The 20,269-nt window shown below is 54.4% G+C and overlaps 1 protein-coding gene across 1 annotated transcript; it reads left to right on the forward strand.

Annotated features, from left to right (window-relative positions):
• Positions 1-942: 942 nt before the first annotated feature.
• Positions 943-19,734, forward strand: LOC120383802 (E3 ubiquitin-protein ligase TRIM39-like). Its single transcript, XM_039502062.1, has 6 exons — positions 943-1,417; positions 3,070-3,165; positions 6,635-6,865; positions 8,651-8,673; positions 8,772-8,875; positions 17,729-19,734. The coding sequence occupies exons 1-6, from the start codon at positions 1,001-1,003 to the stop codon at positions 18,286-18,288; spliced, it is 1,431 nt and encodes a 476-aa protein (XP_039357996.1). The 5' UTR covers positions 943-1,000; the 3' UTR covers positions 18,289-19,734.
• Positions 19,735-20,269: the final 535 nt, after the last annotated feature.

Consider the following 20,269-nt stretch of genomic DNA (forward strand, 5'->3'; position numbering starts at 1 on the left):
GTAAATTGCCTAGCTATGCCCTGACCCACCGCGGACACTGTTTTTGACCCTAGAAGCATTTGGAGCTCAGCCAAGAATGTAAATGCTTTTCAGAGACTGCAGGAACTGTGGGATAGCTTGAGTCCTCCAGTCCATGAGCGTCCGATTGATTCTTTGGCTTTCCGTTACGCTTGCCACGCAGCAGTGCGCTGAGTCCCTGCTATGGCATCTGTCTGGAGATATTTAAAAAATGATTTTGAATTTCGTCTTCTGTAACGGAGCGCTGATAGAACAGTTTTGCCTGCCCTTCCAGCGATCACGTCCGCATCGTCCATGCTGGAGCTCTTTCTTTATTTTGATTTTTAACTGCATCACCACCCGTGCTGATCGGAGCTCCACGCTGGGCAAACAGGAAATATTCAAAAGTTCGCAGGGCTTTTCCTGTCTACCTGGCCACTGCATCCGAGTTCAGATTGCTGTCCAGAGCGGTCAGTGGTGCACTGTGGGATACCGCCCGGAGGCCAATACCGTCGATCAGCGGCCACACTAACCCTAATCTGATATGGTAATACCGATAGTAGCGCTACTCCTCTCGTTAGGGAGGAGTACAGAAACCGGTTTAAAGAGCCATTAAAATCGATATAAGGTGCCTCCTAGTGTGGACGGTTGTGGCGTTAAATCGGTTTTACGCTCCTAAAACCGGTTTAAACGCGTAGTGTAGACCAGGCCTTAGACACACAGTTCTGTCAGCTCATCAGGACAAGGGGAAGCTGATGTCCATGTGAAGCCCCGGTGACCCCCACACACCAGCAGAGGGGGCTGATTGCAGGATCAGAGCCTTGTTGGGACATTTCTCACCAAAGCCTCCAGGCCTGGAACGTTACTGGTGATCTGGCTCCAGCTCAGCAAACAGCCTGTCAGTTCCAGGAAGGGAAACACCCAATTGCTGCTGCTGCAGGCGGGACATATTTCTGAGCTCAGGAAAGTGAAACTAACCCTGTGACACTGTCCAGAGGGAGCCATGGCCACAGACAACCCTGTGGAAAGTCTCCAGGAGGAAGCTACATGCCCCATCTGTCTGGAGTATTTTAAGGACCCGGTGATTATAGACTGTGGGCACAATTTCTGCCGAGCCTGCATCGCCCAGTGCTGGGAGAGACCAGATACAGACGTCTCCTGCCCTCAGTGCAGAGAAACTGTGCAACAAGGAAACCTCAGGCCGATCAGACGGCTGGCAAATGTTGTAGAAATAGTCAAACGACTGAGTTTACAAGCAGCAAAGGGAGCAGGAGAGGAGAGGGTGTGTGGGGAACACCAGGAGACTCTGAAACTGTTCTGTGAAGAGGATCAAACTTCTGTCTGTGTGGTTTGCTATCTGTCCCGGGCTCACAGAGATCACAGGGTGATTCCCATAAAGGAGGCTGCCCAGGAGTACAAGGTAGGGAATTGCTGTCAAGTTTAATGGGTAATAACTTTGGATATTAATTACAGGCAGATTTCACTGAAAGTTTCCTGTCATGGGTGTGATGCATCATTCAGCTCTGTAAAGTCTTCATTGTACGGGAGATGCTATCACAAAATGAATGATCTGGCAGTGTGACAATAGAATCAGAATATCAAGTCTTAAGATACCTGATGTGGGAAACTTTTCTCTGAGTTTCTGAATGTTTTTCAAACCCAGCTTCCACTGCTGAAATAAGGGGACTTTTTACACCACGGTCGGTGTTAACAGTCAGTGAGGTTTAAATCACAAAAGCTGCAGGCCAGTCTATGCGAGTGTGTTACCTTCAGACTGGAGAACTGATCATTTAAATATCAACACTGTTAATTATTTCATTCCCTGTGTGAGAGCGGAGGGGGAGAATCACAGCTTGGCACCATTTATTGCCAGTGCCGCCTCCTTCCAGTGCCACTAGCGGGTGATGTTTGGGAGGTGCCACCTCTTATTTCCCCCAGTAAAGGAGGACCTGGCCCATAGAGCCCGGGGGTACATTCTAGCCCCATGAGGGGAGTCCGCCCCAGGAGCCCCTTGGAGCCAATCAGCAACTCCATCCTGTTTTGAACAATGCACCATTTGAACAGATCATGGTGTCTCCTTTTGGTGACTCACGTGGGTGGAGCTTATTTTGTGGGTGGAGCTTCAAAGAATCCAGCCTCCTTTGTTCCCACCCCCACTTCTGATCCTGCTCATTGATGAAGCTGTTTTGCTGGATGCAATGGCTGCTTTTCTGCCTCCTGTCTCTCACTAGCCCCTGCTGGCTCCCTCCCTCCCTCACTGCTTCCCTGCAGCAGCACTGCAGGGGTGTCACCGAACAGCTACCCAGGAGCTCTCAGCAGCAGCTGCAGCAGCAGCTGGGCCCTTGGGCAGAGGGGAGGAGAGAACTCGAGGGCCCAGAGAAAAAAGAGAGGGTGAAATGGGGAGATCTCTGGGGGGTTGCCAGGGGTGTTGCACAGAGCGGGGCTGACAGGGCAGGAGCATGTTGCTGTGCTGTGTGAATGAATCACACGCTGTCAAAGGGGAAGAGAGCCCTGGGGTATTACAGCTCTGGAGCAGTTATAATTATGGGTGGCACATTCCTCCAGAGCGAGTGTTCCCTGTTCCTCACTGACCTCCAGCCACATCACAGCTTCACCCTGTGCAGTTAATGGGTCTGCCCTGGCTCAGGTGCTCAGCTGCTGCCTGAGGGAGGCCACATGGGAGCCTGGACAGAGGAGAGCACAGTGGGGTCTTGTTCCTGACCTGGGTCTGGGTACAGTGCGGCGAGGTGCTGCCCCAACCTGTTCACTGGCACCAGCAGGAGGGATCGTTCAGAACCTTCTCAGTTGTTTCCCCTCTGGCCTGTGCTCAGTGATGGGAAACTTTAACTCAGACACAGGCTCTGAGAAGTCCTGAGTGTCTGCAGGGAGCAGAGCCCTTGCTCTGAGACTGGTGTCTCTGATCCCATGAGGCCTTTGGGGCTGGCAGAGCCGAGTCTGCTGCCTCCTTCCAGGATATTTACTGCTCGTGTATGAAATGCCAATATGGACAGTACTGTCCAGCCATTGGACAGGCAGACTAATGGCTGTTTATCGCACACGATGCCCCTGCAGGTGAAACTCCAGGGAGCCCTGGGCCCTCTGAGGAAGGAGCTGGAAGAGACCCTGGCTCTGATGTCTGCAGAGGAGGAGGAGATCACAGAGTGGCAGGTGGGTGTCCGGTTTTATTTCTCCCTGAGCCCTTCCCCCTGCAGCGTTCCCAGGAATGACGGTGCCATAAAGCTCCAGGATGAGGTTAGGAACCTGCTCTGGTTGTTTGCTCCGTTGCGCAGGCTTGGTGCTGGCCATGGGCAGCGCATGCCTCTGGCATTTGGGGAGGCCGGGTGTGAGTGCCGGAAACTCTCCTGTGCCCGGATCATCACCCTGCCCACTGCTCCACCCCCACTTGTCCTCCTCTCCCCGAGGCCCCACCCATGCTCCCCATCTGCTCTGCCCCATGCCCGGCTCCCACTCAGCCCCCTCCCCAGAGGCTCCCCTCTCACCGTTCAGTTTTGCAGCTCGCTCCTCTGCCCCAGCCCCTCCCCCAAGCCCCCTCGCCTGCCGCTTGCTCCTTTCTGCCGCCTCCTGCCTTAAGGGTGAGTGATGAGGGGGGAGGGGCGGAGAGGAGCAATTGGCAGGGCCCCCACACAGCTGACAGGCAGCAAGCAAGGGCTCCGGTGGAGCGCAAGCAGCACTCCAAAGGCAGCAGGTCTGCAGCCTGCCCCCAAAGGGAGGGGCGCTGCATCCTGTTTGGGGAAGCTCAGCCTCCCCTGGCATATGGTACCTGCCATCCAGGGTGCTGGCAGCATCAGGCTGTGTCTCTGGTGGGGATCTCGGTGCAGCTGTAGGCAGGAGGAGAAGGGGCAGTTCCTGGCCCTTGTACAGTGGTGCAGACCCACCCCGAGATCTCTGATGGGGGCAAATTCTCCATACTGGGTGCAGTGTTTTCACTGTTACATGGCTCCTGTTTCTCTCCTGCAGGTGGGGATGGTGTGTCGGCTGCTAGAATCATAGAATCTCAGGGTTGGAAGGGACCTCAGGAGGTCATCTAGTCCAACCCTCTGCTCAAAGCAGGACCAAACTAAACTAAATCATCCCAGCCAGGGCTTTGTCAAGCCTGACCTTAAAAACCTCTAAGGAAGGAGATTCCACTACCTCCCTAGGTAACCCATTCCAGTTCTTCACCACCCTACTAGTGAAAAAGTTTTTCCTAATATCCAACCTAAACCTCCCCCTCTGCAACTTGAGACCATTACTCCTTGTTCTGTCATCTTCTACCACTGAAAACAGTCTAGATCCATCCTCTTTGGAACCCCTTTCAGGTAGTTGAAAGCAGCTATCAAATCCCCCCTCATTCTTCTCTTCTGCAGACTAAACAATCCCAGTTCCCTCAGCCTCTCCTCATAAGTCATGTGCTCCAGCCCCCTAATCATTTTTGTTGCCCTCTGCTGGACTCTCTCCAATTTGTCCACGTCCTTCTTGTAGTGTGGGGCCCAAAACTGGACACAGTACTCCAAATGAGGCCTCACCAGTGCTGAGTAGAGGGGAATGATCACATCCCTCGATCTGCTGGAAATGCCCCTACTTATACAACCCAAAATGCCATTAGCCTTCTTGGCAACAAGGGCACACTGTTGACTCATATTCAGCTTTTCGTCCACCGTAACCCCTAGGTCCTTTTCTGCAGAACTGCTGCCCAGCCATTCGGTCCCTAGTCTGTAGCAGTGCATGGGATTCTTCCGTCCTAAGTACAGGACTCTGCACTTGTCCTTGTTGAACCTCATCATATTTCTTTTGGCCCAATCCTCTAATTTGTCTAGGTCCCTCTGTATCCTATCCCTACCCTCCAGCGTATCAACCACTCCTCCCAGTTTAGTGTCATCTGCAAACTTGCTAAGGGTGCAGTCCGCACCATCCTCCAGATCGTTAATGAAGATATTGAATAAAACCGGCCCCAGCACCGACCCTTGGGGCACTCCACTTGATACCGGCTGCCAACTAGACATGGAACCATTGATCACTACAGCCATCGGTTTTCAGTGGCCTCCATGACAAAGCTCTGCAGCTTCTCTGCAGCCTGGAGGAAACAGTTTGTTCTTTCTCTCTCTGCACCCACAATCCGTGCAGTGAATCTGCCCCATGCCTGGGCCAGACACTGGAGCTGGGAGGATGATTTATCCCCATGGGTGAGGTTCAGAGTCACTCAGCTGGCTGGGCTGGGGCCATGCTGGGAGCTGAGCTCTTCTGAACATCAAACCCAGTTGGGGTTGTGGAGCTCTGTGGAAAATCTGCCCCTAGGGTGCATCTACATGGCCCCAACAGCCAGCTGCAGGCTAGACACTGAGTAACACCCAGGGGTCTGGGTGGGTGTGTACAGCCCGTGCTGCTGCGGCTTCATAGCTACGAGTACCCGAGCTAGCCAGATCAAAGCTAGCCTGGGTGTGTCTACACACGGTGCTGTCACACCTTCATTGCAGTGAGGACACCCCCTGAGTGAGCAGAGCCAGGGGCAGGTGAGAGTAAAGCCAGGCACCGCTCGGCCACTTCGCTGCCTCTGTTGCCATCACATGGCCACTTCATCCCAGTCACCTGCTACTGTCACTATGGCTTTACCTGTACTTGTCTGTGGCCAGGTGATGAACCCATGGGAAAAAATGTCTGTTCAGAGTCACCTGCCTTTTATAGTGAAATCCCTGCAGGGAGCGTGGGGGGTGTGAGGAAGACACCAGCAGCAGGGATGAGAGAAGTAGGTGCCCCACTAGTCAGATAAAAATGGCCATTTACAAGAGCTGAAATGCTCAGAGCTGGGTGCCTCTGGTTCTGCATCTGAAGCCGTATTTAGAGCCCGGCGGAAGTGGGCTGATTTCCAGAGGACAGAACCGCAGCAGCTCCCACTGCCCGCACCGGAAGCAGCTGGTGCTCAGTTCCTCAGACAATAGGGATTTAGGTGCATAACAATTAACAGCCAGGTTTGTATGTGTCCGGAAAAGTGCCCAGAGAGCAGGTAGGGACAGAGCTGACATCAGCCAACCCGCTGCTCTGTGAGCCTAGAGGGCTCCCTAAAGGCTGCAATCCCAGGTGCACTGGGCACATGGGCATGGGGCACTCGGCCAGGCTGGGTGAGGCCAAAGCCAGCCCTGACAATGCCCTGGGCGCCCAACACCCATGTGAGCCCCAGGATGGCACCCAAAGGACTATTAGCACCAGCCCTCGGTCCTGAACTTTGCAGCCCTGGGAGCAGGTTGTCAAAGAAGGAGCATCGCCCACATCCCACTGTGACGGCTCCCCTGAGTGTCTGAGTGCCCAGCACTGGGCACCCAAATCCCCCCATGGACACCCTGTGTGGCCACCTGTAAATCTCTCGTGCTCCCTCGATTTCTCCCCACTCCACTGTGTCCGTCCCAGGCCACCTGCAATAACATACTGCGTCTTTACAAAGCGCCCTAGACAACCCCGCTATGGAACTGGCCATGTTAACTGTGAACTAAAACAAACCCATTATGGTATGTTTCCCAAAGAAGTAAGTCTCCTTACAAACCTGATACTGATCTAATCCCCTGCTTCATGGACAGAGGCCCAGTTTGTGTAACTCAACATCTGGCTCACGTTTTCTCTGCCTTTCCTATTCTTCTATTTCAAGGGGAAAGTGAAGAACAAGAGTGAGATGATTGCAGGTGAATTTAACAAACTGCACACACTGCTGAGGGAGGAGGAGCAGCTGCTTCTGCAGAGCCTGAAGGAGGAGGAGAGGCAGACTCTGCAGAGACTACAGGAAAATGTCACCAAACTCTCCCAGCAAAGCTCCTCTTTGCAGCAGCTGATCATAGAGATCGAGGAGAAGTGTCAGCAACCAGTTGTGGAGCTTCTAAAGGTGAGACAGCATCAAAATTCATCTCCACCCATCCAGAATTAGAACTCAGATACCTGGGTCTGGATCCCAACTATTAGAGTAAATGTGTTCTGTGGTTTACTGACAAACAGAACATCCGGCTAAGGGCTCCATCAGTTCCAAAATATCCCAGTTCATGTTAGAGGGGAATTCTCCTCATGGAGACCCAGTGAGGCAATGGGAGACTAAGTGGATGATACAAGAATGATACTGAGCTGAACCCATCCCTGCTCTGACTCCCAGAACATTGGACCCAACACGGTCGATAAACACATGTAACCCTCCTGCCCCTCTGAGTTGGCAGCAACAAGGGCCGGGTTCCGTTTCAATAACACCATGCAAAACCGGCTCAAGCCCCCACCCAGTGACCTGGGACAATTACATACCACCCCCGGGTGCCTCTAGGAGGCAATACTTCCCCACTTGCAAGCACGGAGTCCGAGTGTAGCAAAATCCTTTTAATAAAGGAGGGAAACAATGCGGCATCACGTTGGAGAAACACCACAAACAGGATTATAACATAAACCATAAGCAAAAAACCCACCTCCAAGTACATTTGGCAATGTCCTTTCCCCCTTAGGGTCTTAAGTCCAATCAGCCCAAAGTCCAACAACCCAAAAGTCTCTGGTCAGTGCCACCCCAGAGTTCAAAAGTTTATCTGCAGAGTTCCCCCCCGCAGCCTGGGTGGAAATGGGGGGGGGGCACACACAGGGTGTTAAGGGGCACCTTACATGGGCCAGGGCCAACTGCTCCACCTCTCCGTGGAGTTCTGCTGCAGCCTTCACCACGACCAGCTCCACTCCACCAGCTGTGCCGCTCCTCCAGCCGACCCATGAGCTGCTCCAACCGTCCCCACAAACCGCTCCACTCCACTCACTCTTCTGTGGGCTGCTCCAACATGTTGCAAACTGCTCCGCTCTGCCAGCCGCTTAGCAATAGATCTTCAGGCTCCCCCACTAGTTAACACAGCACTCAGTGATCTCAGCTAAGTAAGCTTAGCTCTTTTAGTGATTTCAGCTCTTAGTGATTTCAGCTTGTAGTAGAGAAGCCCAGGTGCTGGTGCATCATTGGCCCAATGTGAATTCAGCTCATCAGCCTCTCGATGGACTTCTAATAGAATCAAAATTAGCTCTGCTCTTCAACAGTGGAGAGAGGAGGATGTGCAATTGGTGTTCCAGGCCTTCAAAAGGGGCCCATCCCATCAGGTACACACACCACTCCCCAACCTCTCTCATTTCTCTGGGTTTTGTCAACCATGTCCCTTGTCTAGCAAGTGCTACTTAACTGATGTTGAGACATCTCTGTCATAAAGCAGTCTCATAGTTCCTCATTCACATAATCAGGGTGACTACACTTTATTCCTCCTGCTCCAATAACAAAGAAATTGGGGATCCCAGAGCTGTCAAAATAACCATCCCAGGCTGCCGTGGTCTATGCTAGGTGGGGTGCGTGTGCCAATGCAAATACCTGAAATTCCTTTCCACATTCCCCATAATTCACCACCAGATGTCAGGGTAGAGCTCATCCTGACTCTGCTTACACACAGATACTGATGGGTTGGGAGAATCCTTTAGCTAAATTCCTGCCTCACCTATATAAATGAAAAAAGTGTTAATGCAAAATGGTGTATGAGATTTTACCACAAAACAGTGAAGCCTGGGAGGGTTGATCTATTTTCTAGATGAAAGTTTGATGCCCAGAGTGAAACTCACACAGTTTTATGCACATTGTGTTAATACAGAACACTGATTCTCTTTTTCCTTTCAGGATGTGAAAAGTACATTGAGCAGGTGTGTTTCCTATGTTCACTGCTCTTATATTCTTGGTGGTGGTTCTGGGATGCTGTGTGTACAAGCAGCTGAGTGATGATGGGACATTTTCTTCATAGGAGTGAGAATGTGAAACTCCAGGAACCAGAAGCTGTTTCTACTGACCTGAAGAACGTGTATAACATTTCCCTTGACATGAGGGAAGCGCTGAAGAGATTCGGAGGTGAGTGGATTCTACTGGGACATTCAGCTGTAACGTACCTGGGGATCTGGACAGAGCCTGGGACCCCAGGACACACTTGCACCCAGTTGACAGGCTTGGAGCTGTGTGATAGTTGGAGACTGATGCACTGAGTGCAGGGCAGTTTGCCTGCTACTTACAGCCACCTGCTGTTACTTGCCCAGGTATCTGACCAGGCCCCGTCACTCTGACATCCTGACCCCTCCATGGCTGAGTTACTGGGTGTCCCTGAGCCAGGTGCTGTGAGGCCTGGACTGGGCCCATTGTGCCAGGAGCTGCACAGACGGGTAACGGATGACGTGTCTGTGCCTCTCTCCTGGGACATGTGAGGGCTGCGTTGTGTGGCCACCGCTCAGCACTGCCCCAGCCCCCGTTAGCCAAGGCTGGCCCAGCTTTCTGAGCTGGAGGAGGGGTCGGTCTGGCTGCTGCGGTCTGACCTGGGCCGTGTGTTACTGGGTAACAAGCTGAATCCTACGGGCCCCTCATCTGCTCTGAGCACAGCCCAGTGTGAGGTTGGGTCAGTGGTTTGCTGCTCAGTGCGTGAGACTCACTCACAAGAATGTGACCCTGTCACAGCGGCTGAGCGTGAGCTGCCCCCGTCCAAACCCCTCCCACAACCCCAGTGCAGAGACCGGGGGCAAAGGCAGAAACCTGACAGCGAGGAGGGACAGAGAAGAAACTAAGGCAGAGGAAAGAGGGACTGGGAAAGATTCAGTGAGCTCGGTCTGTGATTGTTGAACTGGCCCTTTCATCCTACCCCTGCCGCTCCTCTCTTCCCACCCACCCACCCCCAGCAGGGAGCAGTCGAAGGGGCCAAGCTGGGTGTGTCTGTCCCGGCCGATGGAGGCTGCGCAGTCGGTGCCAGCTGCAGGGCCAGGATCTCAGGGCTCCGGGGAGCAGGAACCCCAGGCTATGGGGGAAGCAGCTTCCTGTCTGTGATGGGCTGGAGCCAGCTCCCCTCCCTAATCCCCTACCTACTCGCTGCTCCCAGCGCCGCACAGTCTGTGCCCACTGGACCCTGAACATGGCTGGGCTCTGGGCCATTCCACATCCCTGTTCCCTGAGCCTGTTGGGATTTTGAGCCAGTCAGCTCAGTGCCTCGTTCTAGGGGATCACCAGCCCCTGGGGAGCCTCCTGTCAGCCCCCCAGAAGCCCCTTCCTGGGCAGGGTCCCAGGCCCTGAGTCACTCGCTGGCTGCTCCAGGCTGGCCAGGCCCAGGGTCTCCAGCAGGGCCGTTGGTGCTGGCACCGCGCTCACTGCTGGAGCTCCCAGCCCCTGACCCAGCCCGGCCTGTTGTCCCAGCGCTGACGCCTCCCCTGCGGGTGGGGACGCTGCTGCTCTCAATGGCTGAGCCCCTCTCTCTGCCGCTGCCTCTGCTGCTGCACTCGCAGGCTCAGCCCGTGCCAGGGCCAATGCGGCACTGCTGGGGCTGCTCCTTCCCTTGGCACCTGCGTTCTATGTGTCTGGGGCAAATGGTGGGTGAGTGGGCAGGGACCTGCTCAGAGACACAAGCCCTGTGCTGCACCCAGAGGGCAGAGACCAGCCAGGGCCGGGCAGCAAAGTACCACTATGCCACTCAACTGCCTGCACTCTGACCGCAGGGACCCGGGTCTGGCAGCTCGGGGAAGTCACTGGGTGAATGTGTGTGTCAGAGTAACCAGGGCTCCCTGTGCCCCAGGGTCCCCGTGTGCAATGGGGAAGTCTCCACACTGTCATGCAGCCCTTAGGGGCTGGTCAGTAAGTGTTATTGTTGATACCCTGAAATGGCTGAGGCTGGTATCTTGGCAAGCATCTTCCCGGAGCTGGAGTCATTTCAGACTGCCTTTATTCTCTGCATCCACTTTCTCCAGCCAGGGGCAGCTCTCCAGGGTTCTGTCCTGCTACAGCTGCTGCTGTCATTGTCATCTCTGGCAGCTCCTCTCCCTTAGGGGAGTGTCTCTGCCTAGGACAGTGGTCTCCAAACATTTTTGGACATGCCCTCCCTTACCTGGTTTGTGCCCCAACCCTGGGAGCTGGAGTCGGGAGCTGGGTCAGGAACGGGGCTGCAGTTGGAGCCAGAAGCTGGGGGCCATGGCTGGGAGTGGACCTGCAGTTGGGGCCAGGAGCCATGGGCTTCAGTTGGGAATGAAGCCGCTGGTGCAGCCCAAGCTGCAGCTGGGGCTGCAGTTGGGGCCAGGAGATGGAGGTTCAGCTGCGGGCAGAACCACAGTTGGGGCTGGAGCTGCAGCGGGGGTAGCAGTCTGTAGCATGGCCGGGGGTCAGTGGCTGAGGCTGGAACTCCAGCTGGGGCTTAGGGTGGGACCAGAGTGGAGCTGGGGGTAAAGCAGGGCTGGTAACATTCCCTTCCCACCACTCATGGGGGCTGATCCAGGCCTTGCCCTGCCCCCAAATGTTCCTCCACACCCTCTAGTGCAGGGGTCGGCAACCTTTCAGAAGTGGTGTGCCGAGTCTTCACTTATTCACTCCAATTTAAGGTTTCGCGTGCCAGTAAATACATTTTAACATTTTTAGAAGGTTTATCTCTCTCTATAAGTCTAAACTCTTGTTGTATGTAAAGTAAACAAGTTTTTAAAAATGTTTAAGAAGCTTCATTTAAAATTTAATTAAAATGCAGATCTTATCAGTTTAGTGCAGTGGTTCGTAACCTGGGGTGCACACACCCTGTTGGGCAGGGTCAGTGCAAGGATATTTATCCACCTAGGCGAAACTTCCACCTTGCACCTCGGTTCATTGAGGGAAAATCCCCAATGAGCCTTTATAGACCCTAGGGGCCAGCCGTGCCCAGGGGCTGCTCCCCAGACCAGGTTTCCCGCTCCCCGTCCCCGAACTCCCCTGGAGGGTGCATAGCCCCCCTGCGAGCCCTCCCAACCCCACCCAGGTGGCCCCTGCCCTGAGTCTACTCACGGGCTTTGTCAGGCTTGGGCCACTGCAGCAGCTCGGCAGGGAGAAGCCACCTTCCGGAGGCACCAGAGAGCCAGAGCATGCCGCTTACGGCAGCAGCGAGCCCCAGCCATGGAGGAGCCAGCGTGGTGCAGGGGGGTAGCAGCCCTGCAAAGGCGGTGGTGGCACTGCTAGCGGGGAGCAGCTGCGCCCCTCCTGCCCAGGCTGTGCCCCTTCCCCCCGGGGGCGCCTGTAGGCTGCAGTGGATGTATGTGGGTGCCAGCCCCCATGTGCCCCCTGGCTCCCCTCTCGCCTAGGGTTACCATCTTTCACCAATCAAAAAAGAGGGGTGAGCCCTGCCCTAACCCCCATCCACTCCCTCCCACATCCCACCCCGATTACCTGGTCAGAACCCCCAATCCCCCCGCCCCGCTCCTTGTCCCCTGACTGCCCCCTCCAGAGATCCTCTCTAGGACCCTACCCCCACCTGGCCCGACTGCCCCAAGCCTTTTGAACACCCCTGCCCCCAGACAGAGCCCCGGGGATTCCCACGCCCCATCCAACCACTCCCGCCCCTGACAGGACCCCCAGAACTCCCGACCCATCTAATCCCCGCTCCCTGACTGCCCTCCGGGACTCCTCTTACCAGGCCCATGCCAGTGAGACACTGGCTCCACATGGAGGCAAAACATGCTGCCAGGCTGCTGCGCACAAAGCCCCCCGCACTGCAGAGTGCTGAGGCAGTGGGATGGGGGGAGCTGCAGGAGGGGCGGCGGCGGCGGCTCACACTCCCGGGAGCCGCAGAACCTGAGCGCGGTGAGAGGGGAGCCGGGGGCTGTGCCTGCCCAGGCTGCAGCCTGGTGCCCCCCCCAGGGTGGGCTCCTGTAGCGGATACATGCAGGCAGTGGGCCTCATACACCCCCCGGCTCCCTCCTCACCGCGCTCAGGCTCTGCAGCTCCCAGGAGTGTGAGCTGCCGCCCCTCCCACAGCAGGCTCAGGGCCCCGTGCCCCAGCGGCTCACACTCCTGGGAGCCACAGAACCCAAGCATGGTGAGGGGGGAGCCAGGGGGCTGTGCCTGCAGCCAGTCTGGGGTCCCAGCCGCCGGCCCCGCTTCACTCAGCCGGCCGCGCGTGCTGAGCGGGGCCAGCGGCCAGGACCCCGTCTGGCAGCTGCGTGCCAGGCAAAATCGGCTCGCGTGCCAAAGGTGGCACATGTGCCGTAGGTTGCCAGCCCCTGCTCTAGTGGGTCACGACCTGTAGTTTGGGGAGCACTGCTCTAAGAGCTCCCCTTCCAGGCTCCTTGCTCTGGTGAGCTCTCCTGGGAGCTCCTCTCCTCAGCAGCTTCCTGTCCCTAGGATCCCTTCAGCTGAGCCCTGGTTACCCTTTATCAGCCTCATTAGCTGTTTCGCTGCCAACTAGCCACCTAGGGGTTTAATTACTTCCAGGTTGGTCTGGGTTGTCTCATTCTCCCTAACATGAGCCTGTCACAAGTAGTCTGGTCCCTGATTCCCCTAAAAGGGCCAGCCCTCTTGATACATTTCCCCCCAGCCCCAGAGCCAGCCTGTATTCAAAGGGAGGCTTGACCATGGCTGACACTTGGTTATGTTCTGCTAGAAAAGTTTCAAACTATAGGGAAGTAAATTGGTGGCCACTTCCAGGAGCTGCACGGAGCTAGGGAAGGCAGGGAGCCTGCCTTAGCCCCGGGCCCCCGCTGCGCCACTGACCAGACTTTTAATGTCCCAGTCGGTGGTGCCAACTAGAGCTGCCAGGGTCCATTTTCGACCAGGCATTCCAATAAAAGAACAGATGCCTGGCAACCTTATGGACAGGTGCCATGTCCTAGTAACACCCTGCTGAGCCAGGTACAGGCAACCACATGCCAGCCCAGGCCCCTGGCAGGGATGCTGAGCTGCCAGGGTCACAAACAGTGTTAACTCTGTCACGTGCCACTCACCACTCTTAGAGCCGCCAGGGCCCTGGACCCAGCCCCAGGAACTGCTGTAACCTAGAACCATAGCAACACAGGGCTGGAAGGGACCTCGAGAGGTCACCTAGTCCAGCCCCTCATGCTATGTCAAGGACTAGACTATCCCTGGCAGGGATTTATCCAACCTGTTCTTATAAACCTCCAGTAACAGCGATCCCACGACCTCACTTGGAGCCAGGTCCAGAGCTTCACTGCCCTGAGAATTAGCAAGTGTTTCCTCATCTCCAGCCTCAACCTCCTTTGCTGCAGATTGTGCCCATTGCTCCTTGGACAGGCCCTCGCCCTGCCCGCTGGGGCACTGGCTGTGTCACCAAGCCTGAGCATCACTGTTATTGCACTGAATGGCTGGCTGCACTGGGCTGGCTCAGGGAGGCAGTGAGGGCAGCTGGGGCCTTTCACGCCCCAGTCACCTATCTCAGCCCAGGCTCAGAGTCCAGTTCCCAGCGGACAGGAGCTCATGTCGTAACTCACTTTAACAACAGCCTCACCAGCCATCTCCGCAGGGAGGCCAAGGCCTGAATGGGCTCCAGGGACGATTCCTCCCCAGGGAGAGGCTCCAGCAGATGTCAGGGCTGAGCCATGTTGGCAGGACAGTGCGGGGCTCACACTGTCTCTGTCTCCTTAACCCTCAATACACAGAGCTCCAGCAGCCGGGGTGTATCCCCAGCACCGAACTGCTTCTCCTCCTTGGGTTGGGGAGTGAGTAAGGGGTGCTGGAAGAGGGGGGGCCATGGCCCCATTACTTTTACCAATGGGAGGGCTATTCCCTCCCACTTTTTACCAGCTGTAAGGGTGAGCGAGGATCGGGGAGGGGGCCGAGAGGAGAGACCGGGGGATCAGGGGGTTGGGGAAGAGGTGGTGTGAAGGCAGGGGCTCAGGAAGAAGGGGCAGTGTGAGAGCATGAGGGTTCAGGGATGCGGGGACAGGAGCTCAGGGAGAAGGGCTGGCACGAGTGGGTGACCCCTCTACTTTTAGGGAGCTTCCCTCACTCCTGGGGAGAGCACCATCCCCGATCCTGATCTACAGGCATATCTGTGTGTTTGCTGGGTGTACAGAGCTCTCTGTGTGGAGACACTTTCACGCTCACCCAGGAACCTGTGCTGGGAGGCCCCACTGCCCAGGAGGCTGAGGGCTCTCACTCCCCTGCCCTGTAGGTGAAGGGAGGGGCCCTGGGGCTGCTGTTCCCCATCCGTGGAAGGGGGTGAAGGGGATGTGGACACAGACAATGTCCCCTCTTGCACTGTGAGGGGCAGACCTGGCTCCACCCTGGGCTTCAGAGCCTGAGCTCCAGCCAGAACCTGAAAATCTCTGCGGCTATTTTTAATTCCAAAGAGGGAGCCCCGTAAGCCTGAATCCGTCCACCCTGTTCCAAGACTCGCGTCTGCAGACTGTGTAGAAGGACCCAAAGTGGCTCCAGAGTCTGGGTGTGAAAGTTCCCAGTGTGTCTGTCCCAGGGCTGGTTAATGAGAGCGAGGGGTGTGGCTGGTGCAGTCGTTAGATGGAGACACCTGAGCTCCTGGGACTCTGAGATGGTCTCTGTGACCGTTATCTGCTCTGGGAGATGCCCAGGTGCAGCTGCAGAGGGTCTGTGCCGCTAGCAGCATCCATGGGACAAATGGCTCTGGGCAGAGTGTTCAGGCTGGAGCCAAGTCTCCATTTTCAGCCTGATTTGTGGGGGTGAGATCAGGGGCCCAGGGGGCATTTGTCTGCAAAGGGCAAATTAAACAGCTCAGGAGTGTTTCATAGCTGATGTTCTGAGCCTGGCCTGCCTGTAACTGCGTTTCTGGGGATGTTGACAGTCTCTCATTGCAAGTCACTGGGATTGGGGCTCCTAAGTTGCTCAGAGAGGTTTGTAGTGGAGCTGGGTGAAATGTTTTGGAGAAATAGTTTATTTGCTGCAAAATTATATTTTGGGTCAAGAGAAACTATTCGTGAATCCGTGTCGGGTTTGCTGACTAGTTTCAATTAATAGAAAAAGGTGCCGCCCCTTCCCTTGTAGCCTTTAGCCCAGGGGCTGGGCCCTCAGCTGGGAGCCCCTTCCCTCGTCCCCCTGTGCCCACCCCTCTGTTACCGAAATATCGGGTCTGCCTAGCTGAGAGCCAATAACAGCCTGACAGGGATAAGGAAAAAATGCTTTATTCTGCAGAAGAAAGGAAAGCTCTGTAGTAGATACAGAAAACTCTCCTGCACACAAGTTTCACAAGCTTTTTATACACTTTCAGACAAAGACCATGCCGTGTTAACACTTCATTGGTGGTTACTAAACCCCGTAACACCGTTATCTGGTCAGGAAAAACTGGGTTAAAGCAGGATCTTTTTTCTGCCTCTGGCAGCAAAAAAAGATTAGTTACAAAGTTCAAGGTACTGTGTACGTGAGGCCGTTTGGAGGCTTCTGCCTCCACCTACTGGTCGCTTGCAAAAACTATTAATAAGGGGGGGCTACCCCAAATAGCTTTCACACCTCCTCTAGCCCCACTCTGACCCCCTGGCACCTGCCTCTCCCCAATCCCCTCTCCTAACACCTCCCTCTGCCCACCTGCCCTGCCTGTCACCCCTCTCTGCCCCCTGGTGCTTGTCCCTCCCCTCCTCTGCCCTCCCTGTGCCTGCCCTTCTGCTTAACCCCCTCAATCTCCAGGCACCTGCCCTTTCCCTTCCCCCCCGCACCCTTCTGCTGCCTGCCCCGTCCCTCCTCCTACCTCCCAACACCTGACACTCCCCTTGTCCCCTTCCTTCCTGGTGCCCAGCCCCTCACCACCCTCTGCCCCACTGACCCTGCTCTCCTCTCGACCCTCTGCCACCATCACCCAGGCCACCTTCTCTTTATTTCTCACCTCGCCCCTCCCCTCCCCCTCTGACTCCGTGGCACCTGCACCCCTCACCACCCCTCCAGTCCCCTGGTGCCAGCTCTTCCTCTGCCCCAAGTCCCAGCTCTACCCTGGCCCCATCTGCCTCCCTGGTGCCTGCTGTTTCCTTTGCCCCCTCTACCTGCCTGGTGCAAGTCCCTTCCTTCACCCATTCTTTGGGATCCCTGGTCTCAGCCCTTCCCCTCACCTCAGCACTGCCGCACACCTCACCTCTCCCTCTCCTAACCTTTAGGCCCCACCCCTCCCTTCATCCTCCCTCTGCCCCCCCTGGTGCCCACATCTCCCTGCACACCCCTCTGCCCCCCTAGGGCCTGCCATTCTCCACACCCCTCTCTCTGCCCCCCTTCTGCTCACCTGCTCCCTCATCCCCCATTCTGCCTCTTTGGCACCAGTGCTTGTTCATTCGCTTCCCCCACCATGGTTCCACCTCCCCCACTCCTCATCTCACCCCCTGGCAGCTCACCCGCCCCTTGATTTCCCCTGCCTCATTGGAGCTCCCCCATTCCCTCACACCCCTCTGCCCCCTGGTGCCTGCCCCTTCCCTTGCTTCTCTGTGCCCCCTGGGGTCCATCCACTTCTGCCCTGGTGCCCACCCCCCCACCCCCTGCAGTGCCCTGGAACCTGCCCTTCACCCTCTTCTGCCCCCTGGTGCCTGCCCCATCCCTTGCCCCCCGCAGCTTCCTGGGGTCCGTCCCTTTCTTCTACTGGGGTCCTCCCCTCTCCCCCAGCAGCCCCCTGGAACCTGCTCTTCACACCCCTGTCCTCCAGGTGCCCCACTCGTCCCTTATCACCCCAGAGCCCTTGTGCCTGCCCTCCCCTCTACCCCTCCTCCACCCCTCTGCTCCTGTCACCTCCCCTCCCCTTTCCTCTCCTCTCCCAGCATCAGTCTGTCACCTCCCCTCCCCTACCTCCCCTGACACCTTCTCACCCCTCCCCCGCTCCTCCTGCCCTTTCCCCTCATTGTCGCCTCACAGGCAGAGGGGCCCTGACTCCCCTCAGGCAACAACCCCCCCGCAGTGATTAACAGAGGTGCAGGTTAATTTCCCTTTGATCCCAGTGACCAGCCCCTGCCCCCAGCCCTGACTCTGTGACTCTCTTCCCAGTGGACGTGACTCTGGATCCAGACACGGCTCATCCCAGACTTGTCCTGTCTGAGGATCGGAAACATGTGAGACTTGGAGACACTAGCCAGGATCTGCCCGACAAGCCTGAGAGATTTGATCCTTGTGTCTCTGTCCTGGGTGCTGAGGGGTTCGCGGATGGGAGGCGTTACTGGGAGGTGGAGGTGGGAGACAAGCCTGAGTGGGACCTGGGGGTTTGTAGGGAATCTCTTAGCAGGAAGGGGGAGTTTGCATACGCCCCTGGGAATGGATGTTGGGTCGTGTGGCTGAGGGATGGGGGATACAAGGCCGGCACCTCCCCCGCAACCCCCCTCCCTGTGAGCATCAGGCCCAGCCGGGTGGGGATTTTCCTGGACTACGAGGCGGGCGAGGTCTCGTTTTACAATGTGACTGACAGGTCCCATCTCTTCACTTTCACTGGCACCTTCTCCGGGACGCTCCACCCTTATTTCAGTCCTGGTCTCAACGCTGAGGGTACAAACGCGGTTCCCCTGATAATCTGCCCGGTCCCAGCTCAGGCCGGAGGGAATCTCGGTCCCTGACAGTGACCCCGTGGCACAGACTGGCCCCTCCCAGCCCTCCTGCTCTTCTCTCCCCCCCACCCCAGTTGTGGGGGCCAGTTACTGCAGCAACTGGACTTTTTGTGCTGACCGGATGCTGCCAGTTTCCCTTTTCAACTGGAGGTTCCACTCGAAAACCAGACACCTGGGAACCCCCAGCCCTCGCCTTTGCCCATCCCCTGCCCCAGGGGCAGCAGATAGGGGTGGATGGGGTGATTCTACCTCTGTGAAATCTCAGTGTAAAGTATGAAAAAAAAGAGATTAGTCTAATTTAGAAAATACTATCATAACAAGGTGTAAATACAGGAATATTTAATTTACATTCAATCAGTATTGCAGAAACAAGCATCTAAACATATTTTTAGACATGGAATTATTTACATTTATTTTTTGATTCCTCCCTCAAATCTATATTGAAGTTTAACTTCTCTAAATAACGTCATTTGTATTTCAACTGTGGAATTTGAAGAAATCCAAAATATTTATCTTAACAAAATAAACTATTAAAATGTCAGACTGGGTTGTTTCTAATGCTAACTCATGCAAGATTATATAATATTCTTTGAACTTCTGTCAGCATTAATTCATGTGATTTTTAACTTTCTAGCTACATATAATCAGTAATGAAGATATGACCCTTCCTTTCTTTTTCTCACATCAATTAACAAAACACGGTCCCCAACCTCAAATGCTCTCTTCCTATCGATAGAAATCTCTTCTATAATCTTAATTTTTTTAGTATAGTTTACTTTACAAATATTATTTGCAGGCAATTTACTGTCAGTGTCTACTGTTGATTTCAATGTACTACGGTGCTCTTCATGTTCTTGGTTATAAGGACACAACAAATGTAGTTTGATAAAGAAATAGAGAAGGGTTTTGTATTCCTTTACTCAATCATCACAAATTAACTTAATTGTATTAAAGACTTAATGACACATAACATGAAATTTGGTGAAGCTTTATTGGGAAACCTTTCTTCTCGGCCATAAATCAGTTGAAAGGGTTATATTTTTGTTGTTATGTGAGGTTTAGAGTACAAAGAAAATGAAGTTGTTCCAGGAAATTCATCACAATTCCTCTGGTTCTGTCCACCACTTTCTGCAATGCTCTGTAAAAATAGTGACTGATTGGTCAAATTCCTTGAAATTAGCGATTGAACCTAATTTCTTGAAGAGCTAGCTGAGCAGAGTCTGAGGGGAGGCACATCACATGGTATTGCTAGGACTACTGTTTTAAACGTGATGCGTTATGAACATTTTAATGTAATAATTCACTTCTGAAGATTTACTCACAATATGCCATTCATGGTTGTGTGCCCTAAACTTACCCTGATTATTTGAAAACAAATACCCTAAAATTCTCTTTTGATGGATTCATTTGTGTTTTTATCCAGTCTGCTGGTGAAGCTATGTGTTTTTTCTAGCTTTTAACATAGGGAAATTTAATCTAAAAATAGATAATTTTCCCCCTAAAATTTCCTTCAGAAATATGTGTTCCTCTCCTTATTTCTCACAGAATATGTGTGATTACTGTGGTTCCTTATCCAATCTTATTGTGTTATTACATGGGAAAATATATTGGCAAATAGATTAATATAAAATATGTTTTTTACTATCTGACAAGGAATAAAAATGTGTTGTCACTCACAGTTTACAGCACGAAGTGTCATGAAGAGATTGCTGGCAATGTTTATTTTTAAATTTCTAACTCTGAATGGGCTCCTCCATCAGTTCCTGCAATCCCTGGCTGGCAGACCTCTGTGTGAATTAAGCAGCAGGGAGTCTGCCAGGGATCCTCCACCAAGCGTCTTTATGACTTTTTATGGTGCATCACAACATAGCAGCAGTTACGAGGACCCCCCTTCCTGCTCCCTGGCTCAGCCTTTTATATTGCTGCTTTCTTCTCTTATCGGTGTGCCTGACTGCATAGAGTCTCCTAGCAGTTCACCAACTTGTCTCAT

The sequence above is a fragment of the Mauremys reevesii genome, linkage group 15, assembly GCF_016161935.1.
Source record: "Mauremys reevesii isolate NIE-2019 linkage group 15, ASM1616193v1, whole genome shotgun sequence".
Taxonomy (NCBI): domain Eukaryota; kingdom Metazoa; phylum Chordata; order Testudines; family Geoemydidae; genus Mauremys; species Mauremys reevesii.